Below are 11,686 nucleotides of genomic sequence, written 5' to 3'. Positions count from 1 at the left end.
AGTATTTTATATTAGAAAGTTGTCAACTGTTTGAGAAAAAGAGGCTTTTGTAATGCTAGTAGATATAATATTTGTATTTACTTTACGTAATCTTTTAACTGACATAACTGTAATTCTGAAGTGTATAGAGTTACTTATTGGAAGACGAAATGCCTATTTAGCATTCGTTGAATTTATTTTAAGTAGTTGTATTTAGGACCGTTGTATTTAAATTCGCAAATATCGAATAAGCTTCTGAAAAAACCGGGTAGCGAAAAGGAAGGAATGGACCGCGGGTAGTAAGACACACCTTCAGAAAGGAATGGCTTCTTGTCACAAACTGAGCTGTGTCTTTCTCTCAGAGTCAGTTGAGGGCGACAGAGGGAGGTGTGCTTCACTGTGTCCTGAAATTTCCTCAGAGTTCCTCCTCAACTTACTTGGCTCCTTAGTCTTTTAGCGGCTCTCTCGCAAGGCTCTTGTTTTACAACTCAGAGAGTCATGGCTGTACTGAACTGGACTTAACTCTTCCGAGCTTTTTCACCAGCGGCTAACGGCATGTTTCTCAAATGGAGTCCTTCGTTTCGCGGCGTGTTGTTGCTCATCTCCTGAAGGAACAAGGGTTTGCTTTGGCACTTGGGAAGGGGCACGACTCGTAGTGTCCACACTTTTACCGTTGTTTGTGCCTCGGTAATTTTAATAATCATTTTCGAGCTGTTTTTTCTGGAATGGAAATATTCTACCTAAGCCTGTCATGTCTTGACAAACACTCCCAAGAAAGAATGAAGTAGTCGCGATGGAGACGGAAAATGCCCCGTACTCCAAACTCAAACCAGCTGGAGTCGGGGGGTGAGTAACTCTGAAAGAACACGATTTAAAACCTCTACTCTAACATTTATCTACATTCTTGACTTCTATAGTGTGTAATATATCCCCGTTTCATAGCGTTCTCCTCATATTACTTTGTAGTCAGACATATTTATTCTCCCTCAGCTGCTGAATGAGAAAGTAGAACGCTTTTAACCACTGACAAGTACTGTAAAGTTTGTATTGAATGAATGAATGGATGTAGCTTAGCCTCTTTAGCCAGACTGCCCCCGCAGGTCTCGCACATTTTGTCAGTTTATCGTACGAAGAAAAGCTCCGACCTCTTAGTCTGAGGTAAAATTCTTACATTTTTCTAAAAGTAGTTGTTTCAAATATTTTTTTTATCTATTAGTAATTAATACCTATGTCTAAAAATTACGTGAACTGTGTGCTGTTGTCGGTTAGTTTCCCTACATCAGGACCTTCACCTGACACACATCCATATGAACATTGTAGGGATGCACCGATATGTGAAGCGAGGGCCGATCATTAATACTCGATATTTTTCGTGAAAATAACTGATAATGACGAAAATGTAGAAATTAACCTATGGACATCTAATACAGTTATTACTATTAATCATTTAATATTTCATTGCTGTTGTTTAAAAAAATGTGTAGATGGAAAATCATTGATTTTAAGTGTAATTTAATTAAAACAGATTTTTCTGTTGGTCCATTCATTAGCAGCTGGCAGTTTTAATGGATTCAAATCCACAACACTGAATAAAATGTAGGTATATATTGTGTGTAAACCTTCTCTTATTCCAGTGTGTGGAATGGAAGGACTTCATACTTTCGTATGTTCATCAATCTTTTTCCATAGTATGAAGTGCACATGCTGTTTATTTCACACTTTTTCATAGAGATAATATGGAAAACTGAATGTAATACTAGCAGCAATTGATGTTGCTCATATTCCTCTGGTCCATTAAGGGGTTGATGAAATAGACCACAACCATCATGACATATAATTTAAGCACGGGTTTTGTTACATGTGGCTGAGAAGTTTGAAACTATAGCAGTGTTGTCTTCTTATTGGCTATCTTGTGAGAATATGCGGATGAGATTGTTCAAGGAAATTACTGAGGATGAAAGGGAAATTAATACAGTATGCACGAGGATATAGCTACAAAAACTCAACATGCCAATGGAATGGAAAGACATATGCCATTGGCTTTTTCTCATTCATAAGCATGCTGACTATTCCAGTGTGAGCCTCAGTAGACACATTAGAGACTGAAACCAAATGCACTCATGGAAATACATGTGGATTTATTGATAATTACGCCAAGTGAATTGATTAACTGTAAGTAAAGCATTAGCCTGCTCTTTTACTAGGTCACTGCCACTTGAAGTGCACATCAGGTTGCCTCCTCTTGGCTTTCTAGCTGATAGGTTAGGAAGGGCTGACCTGCAGGGAGGATCTTGAGATTCTGGATTCTGAGCATCTGATAAGTATCTGGCTTCTCTGAGAGCTGCAACAGCTGTGAGAGCTTTAGAGTAGGAATAGCTCCTTCTGCTGCTGCTGAAGCTGCTCCTGCTTCTGGCACCATATGCTCCGGGCCCTGAAGGCAGGTGGATCAGTATTCTTGGAGAGTGTTCCTGGAGAGTGACTAGGTTTGCAATTCGGACGAATGCGTCCTGCTGCGGCGCAGCCTGGAACAGCGTGTGCTCTGGACACTTGGGAGAGATCGGCAGCTAGGTAGCGCTTGTTGGTCCCTCTTGCGCAGCTTGACCTCTGTGACTTTCCATGGGTTTTATTAGGCTCTTTTTAAAGGCATTGTTTCCAGAGACACCTGCTGCTAGCATCCTAGTGCCCAGCTGTGGGCTGTATTAGCTGAGTAGGTAAGTGTCCAGTGTGACGGCACAGTATCATGTTTGTTGACTGACAGTGTGACATTAGTTGAGTGTGTGGGTGAGTTATACAAAACAATTACTATTACCCAGCAGTAGGTCCAAAAATGTAGGCTACATAACTTATGATTTAAGAATAACTCAGTTTGCTTTGTAGCTTGGGGATTTAGCAATTAATGTCATTCTGAAATTAAAATAATTTTTTATTTAACTTGTCAGATCATGTCATTTATTTTTCATTTTATGACACTTGAAATTTTAGATTGTCACTTAGCATGTTGAATTTAATAAGTATCCTGTTATATAATGATTTTACCCCAACTCCCATCATACCCACTTGTCATTGAATTTAAAATCTCTGTCAGCCCAAAGACCCTCCCTGGTACTATGTTTTGCATGAAAAATCATCACATTATGATTTTTAATTTTGCTTCATATTATCAGTCCAACTCTACAAGTGTTTCTCATTCATTGCCCAGCGTGCATGCGGATGTATCATAAACATCTGGGTTCTCATTTGGGTCAAATGCACACATGTGACTAAATATTAGACTCCCGAGTTATTGTATGGAACACTGAAGCCAAGAGGTTTGCATCGTATGACTCGTACTGTTTGGAAATTCCTGAATTGTTTTCCCGACGCCAGATATGATTGCTAGCTTGACTGTAGCTTTTGTTGTATGCCTAAATGTTTGTACTGTGTTGCATTTGAGTGATTTGTGTACTGGATGTCATGGTTTTTGGCAGTCACTAGAGTGGACAGTAGTTTGAGGACATTCTCTTAAAGTTTCCTAAATGCCAATTTCCAGTTTGTTGATACAGAGGATCTACAGTTAAATTCCTTGGCATTGGTCTCTGCCTGAGGTCTAAGACTTGCTGAAATCCTAGAGTCTGTTGTGGTTCAGAATTTGCATATTCAGCATGTTTTATTTTAGCTTACTGGCCTGCAAGACAAGGGAGAGAAATGACTATCATTTGCGGCTTGAGATTCGGAGAGACTGAAGCAGATGGAGTGTTAATTTAGTGTTTTAAAAAGTGTCAGAGTTTATCTAGGATCATTCCTGTCCAGCGAATAACTCGTTTGTTTGTTTTTACAGGAGAACTTTATTACTCTGCACATTCCTCTGCTGTACTTGCTATCTGGGGCTGGCACAAGTACAGTTTGAAGGTAAGATCTCTCCTTGTCTCTCTTTTTTTCTTTTTTTTAAATCATGCATTGTGTTTCTATTTTAACATTTTACATAAATCTGTTTACATAAGTTTTGTAGTCATTTAAATAGCAGAATATAGCACTTTGTATTCAGTCATTCAAAATACGTTTTTGGACATGGTGAACTCCACATTTATTTTGTAGTTATGAGTAAGGATTATTAGTCAAGGTCTACTATGAATTTTCCTATAATTACTTATATGTGAGTTTGGAAGGGGTTAACATACTAGGAATAAAATGAAAACACAATCAGGCTTGATTATTCCCTCCTGAACTTGGCCTTTATTCCTGGTAACAAAGTTAAATGACACATGATGGACAGTGATGAGATCATTAAAATAAGCCTACCTCTAATATTACAAGTTTATTAAACTTTTCCACGAATTGGAGGTTACAGAGACAGCCAGTGCTACTGTTTTTTTCTGTAGACTAAGGTGGGTTGTATTTGCCAGAGCTAACAGTTATTTGATTTATACAGAATCCTCAGATCACTGAGACAGGTCTGCTGTGAGTCTGTTTGCTTAGCTCTGGAGCTTTAAAAGCCTTCACTTCAGCACTGATATGCCATTTGTCTATCATTGGCTCATCTGAAATCAGGCTTGTGCTGAAATTCGGATGGCAAGTAAGAAAGCCAACCTGGATTTTCTAGGCTTTTGTACTAATGAGTGTATCCATTCAGACATATTTACCGGTGCGTTGTTTAAAATATGGCTGGGCAGTATATTGTTTGGTCATCGTTACCACAATATTGACCTTTACAATAACAATATTGCAGATGTTTGAAATGTGCAGCTGATATTCGATCCATGGAATGAAGCTTTCCCTGACAACAACTGGTCACAAAAATAGCTAGAATACTTTGTTTTCCACTCATACTTTTTCTCACTGCGTTAACTCATGTTGCATTGCTCTGCTCACCACAAGTGGGTGTTGCTCTGACATTATGGAGGCAAAAGGAAGTAGTTGGTAAAAGGAAGTATGGAGAATACTCTCTCTGGAAAAATCAACCTACATCTTATGTAACAATATTGAAGGATTCCTTAAGATATGGCAAACCGTGTTTGGGCATGATTAAAATGTTCTGGTTTGGATTTTACCTTGTGAATTAACAACACTTGAAATGGGCACTTAATAATTTGGCGAGATCTGAAACACCCTGGTCTGATCTTGCCTAATTGGCTTAGTGCGTTGATTAGGGTGAATCCCATTTCTTAATTTTTCCCCTTACCCCTTGTTTTTAGGTGTTTTCTCACAAGAGCACAAAAAAGCAGCTTTAAGCAGTGCTCTGCTGCCAGTCTGCAGCAATATCAGAGATACAGGACTTTAACATAGGTCACGATGCCTTCTGAAATGTTACACAATCATATATTATCAACCACTTCTCACCAATTAAATTTGTTGCTGGTGGAATAAACATTTGACCAGACGTGTGTTTTTTATTGCCACCAATTTGCAGTCACAGTTTTTTTTGAGCCCACAATAAATTAGATAAATATTCTGACAGATATTGTCATTTGATTTATGATTTAATTTTTAGTCATGCAAGCAAGAGACCACTTTTAAGGTGCAGCCTGCAAAAAAACACTAAAGATTCAAGACCACCACATCATGAGTAGCGAGTGCGTTATGGGGTTTTGTTACCCCTCAGTGTCTTCCTGAGCCTTTTTCATAGAGTAATACTCACAAACCGCTGTGAATTCATAGTTTGTTGACTGGACTGGATGGACTGGACTGCTACTTTCATTTGGCTATACACTCGTTATTTAGCACCTGTGGTGCCTTTCGTGCCTCAGGATTTGAAAACTGTTCCATTATAAGACTACACCATACCTTCCCTTGTTGTATATCTGTTGTCTCAAACACAGTATATACTGATATCACTTATGTGCTGCTTTTCTTGAAGACTGAGATACCCAGCATTACTCCTGGACATTTGTTCGCATCACAAACATGATTTCCCTACGTCTAGTGCCTTCTTGTTGGTGGCGTATATGCATGGGCCTTGAGCCATTTGTGGTTGTTGGGAATGTCTGGAGCATGACACTTCTGACTGGTCTGCTTTCCACCATGGCTTTTGGGTTGATCAAATTTACCCGCTCCTGGCCAAATGCAAGTGAATTTATGAAGTGGCAAATAAATCTGACCAAGCCACAAGCCACAGTGGCAGGTTAACAATTTGGCAATGTGCTAATTTCCCACCGTACTTCTAACTCTTTGTTATATGAAGCTGAATTCAGATGCTTATTCATTGTTTTTTTTTTTTCTCTTCACCATATAAGGTGGAACTGGTAATACTGAGACATTGGCAAAACATTAGCAATGTTTTATGCTTGTTATGAGGTAAAGGGACAAAATGCAGTGAAACTACATGAAACTTACTTGGTCGCTTGTGCCGCCATCTTGCCGCTGATTCACAATACTCTGTTCATAGTTTTTGTTTGAAGTGTGCCCCTGAAAAATCTGTTTCAAGGTGTATATATCCCTATTTTAAGGCTTAAATTAAAAAAAAACTTAAATAAAGAAGCCAAAGACAAATTAAGATTACTTTTTTATATATTCTTTCTTCATATATAAAAGCATTGGTTATGTTTTGCCATATGCCAGTATGTTTTCAGTTCAGTCATCGCACTTATGTAGTCTACTAGAATGTAGGCCTATATGAATGTGCCATGTCTACATATTTGGATTGATATATGATTGATTAGAACCTACTTAGGCATTTGAGAGGTGCATTTGCCATGCTCATGTTTGTATTAGTCGAGTACTTCAGGCTACCTAATGGACTTCCAGCCACCCACTGAGGTTCTGTCATGTCATTGTGTTTCCCATGTGGAATCGCTTCATCCATTAGAACAAGCGTATTGTGTCTAACATCCCTTAATACTTTTTATCTTGTACATGCTCCTTCGTATGCTCTGCAGTCTCAGATAACAAAGGAACAATACGTTTTCTTGTCAGCTGCATACTGCTGGCTCGGCTGGTCACATGACTGACCACATGAGAAGAAAGACACTTCCCCAGCTGTCAGAGCTCTGTGAGCCTTGCATTGTCATCAGCATGTATAACCCGTTGCCAGCTACAGTGAAGTTCAGGGCGTCCTTCAAATGCTTCTTTAAGCTCTGATGGAAAGTCCGGCTCATTGCTCGCTGACAGCAATTAACAGAATTAAAAAGCTTTCACTGTTAGCGATTGTGTTTTAAGCAGCACTTCATGAAAGATGGTTTTGTTCTGCTTAGAGAGCATGTTTGATGGTTTTTCCATGTGTGGGATAGTTCATAGAGCACGCTGTCCCACTCCAGACTAGGATCTCTCTGAGTAACCCCCACCCCCCTCCCCCTTAAACCCTGAGTGACTTATGATCAGACCGTCTTTGTAAGCTACAGCCAGGGAGTTTCTGGAATGTTTCTCTCATTGCTGGCCTTAATTTTGATTTCATATAGTTTACAGTTTATGACGTTTCACCTTCAACTTATGCATGGTTCAGGGCCGAAGAGTGCTTGGCTCTGACAGAAAAAAGGCCTTATAGGTCAGTGACTGAAGATTTATTAGCTTTCGTTCTGTTTTGGTTTGACTTCTGGGACTTGGAGCAGCTACTCAGTTCTGATGCTGCATTGTCTTCTTTCAAGCGCATCTACAGTCTAGTCTCTGTGGAACATCAATGTCTGCAGCTGGACCTGCAGCCCAGATGCTCTCCTCTTTCTGCAGGGCCTTCAGAGTTTCCCAACATTTCGTGTCATCCATGACTCACTCAGACAGAGCTCTGAGAGCTGTTCTGAATGTAGCATGACTGGCCGATCCCCACTCGTGTTCCATTGCTACGTGAGGTGTAACTCCAGGGCTCCAAGTTTTAGTTTCACAATCACGTCTGATTTATTAGGCATCTGGATGGATTGTTTTCTAAATGGACATCAGGTGTTTCTTTCTAGCACATAGTACTTGTCTGCCATCTCAGAAGTCACTTCATAATCGATCATAAATGTAAACAAATCATCATTTGGTCATGGTTAAAATGCTTACGTATGCTAAATTATAACTGCAGACATGGCACATTCCAGTGCAGAGACATTCATCTGTTTGTTTTATGGCAATGTTAATGTTCTCACCAAATATTCAACATGGAAATTATAAATGGTTCAGCTGTGGTGTGTGTGTGTTTTATATATATATATTAGTTAGTTCAATATTCTTACTTTGTTCCTTGTTCTTTGCCCAAACTTTGTTACTTGTCACTGCTTTAAAAATGGCCAAGGTCTCCCGGGTGGCTCCCACTGTGGTAGGCCTTATTTAAGTCTGTCTCGCTTTTTTTTTTTTTTTTTGCACACTCAGCAAAGCTCTATTCTTTTCCATAGACATGATTACTGCCTCTCCTGTGGTACTTTCTCTAAAGGTTTTCAGACACAGACACGTATATCTGTTACATAATCTCCTGACCATTTTCTGCCTGTTAAGGTTGGACAGTGATGTATGGCTCAGAGCCGATGGAGCACGAATGGGCCTGCTCATTGACAGTGTTTTGCCATGTGCTTTTCATTTAGCCTCACAGAGGGTAATCTGCAACTGCCAATTTTTAGCCGGATTTCTTTTAACCATGATACTTTTGGGTAGTCATCGGCTCTGATTAGGCATAATGACATTTTTTTTTATTGTCTGTGGGTAACATGCTACTGGGGTCAAAGAATTGCCAGACTTAAGATGGATGATACTGGCTGTTCCACTGTGCTTATTATTCAGAAATGTTTTGGTTCATTTGCATTTAAATGAGGGAATGGTGCAAGGACATTCAGAACAATTATTGCTTTCCCCTGGATATAGTATTGTTCTGTAACCTTGGAGATCTAGTGTCTCATTTTTGTTGTTGAAGTACAGAATATGTGGATTCCGTTTGACATTTTATTAGAACCTTGTTCAGTGATACTACAAATGTGTAGTGGAACAAACTGGATTTATTTCAGACACTGATGTTCTCTTAAATATATCACTCTTCCCTTGTGCTTGTGTAAAACTCATTGCAGCTTCAGCAGTGTTAATATTACTCACTTATTTGTTTGTGTTCTTTTTAAAAGCTATGAAATGAATGCCCCAAGTAGGGTCCTTTTTTTTTTAAGACCACATTCGATTCCCTAAAGTCTATGGTCTTCTGAAGAACTAGTCTTGTAAATAATAAGCAAGTGTAAAAAGTCCACCAAAAGCTGTGAATAGCTTCTATGTAATGCAAAGCTTATTCACCTATCCTAGAATCAGATGCCCAGACCAAGAACCATTCCAGAACCATTGCTTTAAATAGGTTTAAGGTCCGTATATTTGAGTTGCAGCTGTGATCCTTTCACAATAAGCAAAAACCTGGTACATTTTGTGAGATGTTATGCTATATTAATATTTCTGGTCTTTTGTGTAATGTCTGGACCCTTCTGCTTTTTTCTCCCCCCCCAGATGTGGATATCCTCCAGAAACTGGGCCTGGTTGGAAAGAAACCCTCCACAGGGACACGCTCCACTCCACAGGGTGTCATCCCTTTCAAATCAGGAGTCATTCTCACCCAGCGTGCACGGATCGAGGTGCCCGTGAGCTCTTTGCTGCCAACACTGCGCACAGAGTTCACTCTCATACTCAGTGTATGCTCTCATCGCATCAACAATGCCTCCCTCTTCACTGTGGTGTCAAAGAGGAAGAGACTTCAGCTAGGGGTGCAGTTCATCCCTGGGAAAATTGTAGTATATGTGGGCCAAAAGAACTCTGTACATTTTGATTACGACGTCCACAATGGCCAGTGGCACAACCTGGCTTTGGACTTCCAATCTCAAAAGGTTACTTTATATACTTCTTGTGGGAAGACAAGTGTACATGCAAATTTGCATTTTAAAAATGAGGAAACTCTGGATCCGGAAGGCTCCTTTCTTCTGGGTAAAATGAGCCACAATTCTGTGCAGTTTGAAGGAGCAGTCTGCCAGTTTGAGATTCATCCTTCTGCCAAGGCAGCTCACAACTATTGTAAGTACATTAAAAAACAATGCAGGGAAGCTGACACCTACCGACCACACCTTGCACCCCTTTTACCGCTCTTACCCCTGGATCCAAATATCTCTGTCACCCTTCAGACCCCCATTGCTGTAACTGAGCTTGTCAACAAAGGTTTTACCCCTAGTCTGTCTCCAACACGTGGTAAGACAAGGATTAAGTCTGAAAGCCATGGCAGTCTTAATTCTTCAATCCAAGCGACATCACGGACTGGTTCCTTGGCAGTACATGGAACTGTGCCCCCAAGGACCATCAAACCAACTCTCGAACTTCCGGTACAGATCAAAACACCTGTGGTTACTGCCCCTCTTCGGACCAGTGCACAACCAACCATTCCCAAAGCTACACAACCCAGTAGCCCCACCAAGAATGTCCCTACGGTAACGACTAAAACCCAGAAATCCAAAGGGAACAGCATGTCCCTGTCAGCCAAGCCAACGAGAAAAAAGCCAAGTGTCCCACCTTCTGCACCTACCAAGTCAAGGCCGTCTAGCACTTACACCCTCGTACCCTCTTCAAAGAAGCAAGTGACCACTGTAACTGTGAAAAGATCTGTGCCAGAAGTGACAACCATTTTGTCCTCAGAGAAAACCACTTTTATCTCAGTCACCCCTGCGGCCACTGATGGTTTCCAAACCTTTGACATGGAACCAACTCAGTTTTCCCTTTTAGCTGGATCACCTGGATTGAAAGGAGAACCAGGACCACCGGTAAGATGTTATGATTAACCTCCTTAGAAATAAAACCTACGCATGCCATGCTATGTTGGCTGATACTAATATTAAATGTTTACGCTAATACATATATGAAATAGGACTAGTTTCACTAATTATATACATGGCACAAAAACGTAACAAGGACTGTTGTTATACTGAAAATTAGGACTCCTGAGATTTTCAGTATGAATGGAGAGAAATGAGACCAGTGCAGGTTTATGTGAAGTTTCCTTTCTAGCGATCTGGTTTGAAATAGTCTGGCACGTAGAAAATCTTTGTCAGTCTTTGAATGCATGCTCTGCAGGATTTTCGTCATAGCAATAGATTATTTACAGAGAATGTGAGAGTTCATAGGCAGTGGATCAGTTTTAAGACGGGGTCAAAGGTAAAAGAAAACATTGTAAACATTAGCATACCTACAGATGATATTAAAAGATTTCCACCACAAGTGACTTTAATTATTTAACTCATAGCTTCTTAGACGCTGCTAAAGTGCTGAGGTTTTGGCGATGCTGATACCACTTTTAATATGCAGCAATCAGATAGTAGTTACTCTGTATTTAGTTTGATTTTGTCATCTTTTATTTCTTTAAGTATTAGCAGAATTATTAATTATATAACAGTATATATAAATCACTGCGCTTTCCTGCTATGGTGTATTAAACTGTGTTAAGGGGAGGAGCATTTTAGTCCATACTTTCAGGAGAATAACATGTTTGACAGATTTTATATATATACTGACTGTCACTTAATAGATTCAAAAGGAAAAGACTTCAATCCTAAAAGTTTATATAGAGCTGTAGGGTTACTCCCTTTGTGCTCATAAAACGATTCGTTGAATAAGGAGCACCTGCTGAGGGAGTTGCTCTTGAAAACATAGGACAGTACAATGTTCAAATACTGAATTTCTTTTACAGTGTGAAATGTTTAAACAGTTTTTAAAATGATAACAAGCTATGTTCAGCCTGTGACAGACCATCAACTATGGCATGTAGATCATATTTTCCTTCCCTAGACTGTGTCTTATGGTAGCCAGATGGCAGGCT

At 39.8% G+C, this 11,686-nt stretch overlaps 1 protein-coding gene across 1 annotated transcript in view; it reads left to right on the top strand.

The window, feature by feature from the left end:
• Positions 1-308: 308 nt before the first annotated feature.
• The window catches only part of LOC136678345 (collagen alpha-1(XXVII) chain B-like), an 87,505-nt gene continuing 76,127 nt past the window's right edge, over positions 309-11,686 (top strand). Inside the window, exons 1-3 of the mRNA XM_066656369.1 lie at positions 309-825; positions 3,797-3,867; positions 9,340-10,634. Coding sequence (XP_066512466.1) covers positions 773-825; positions 3,797-3,867; positions 9,340-10,634 — 1,419 coding nt within the window. The 5' untranslated portion in view covers positions 309-772. The remainder of the gene's footprint in view (positions 826-3,796; positions 3,868-9,339; positions 10,635-11,686) is intronic.

This window comes from Hoplias malabaricus, chromosome Y (genome assembly GCF_029633855.1).
Source record: "Hoplias malabaricus isolate fHopMal1 chromosome Y, fHopMal1.hap1, whole genome shotgun sequence".
Lineage (NCBI taxonomy): Eukaryota > Metazoa > Chordata > Actinopteri > Characiformes > Erythrinidae > Hoplias > Hoplias malabaricus.
The sequence above is the reverse complement of the archived record's forward strand: the minus strand, read 5'-3'. Positions and strand labels throughout refer to the sequence as shown.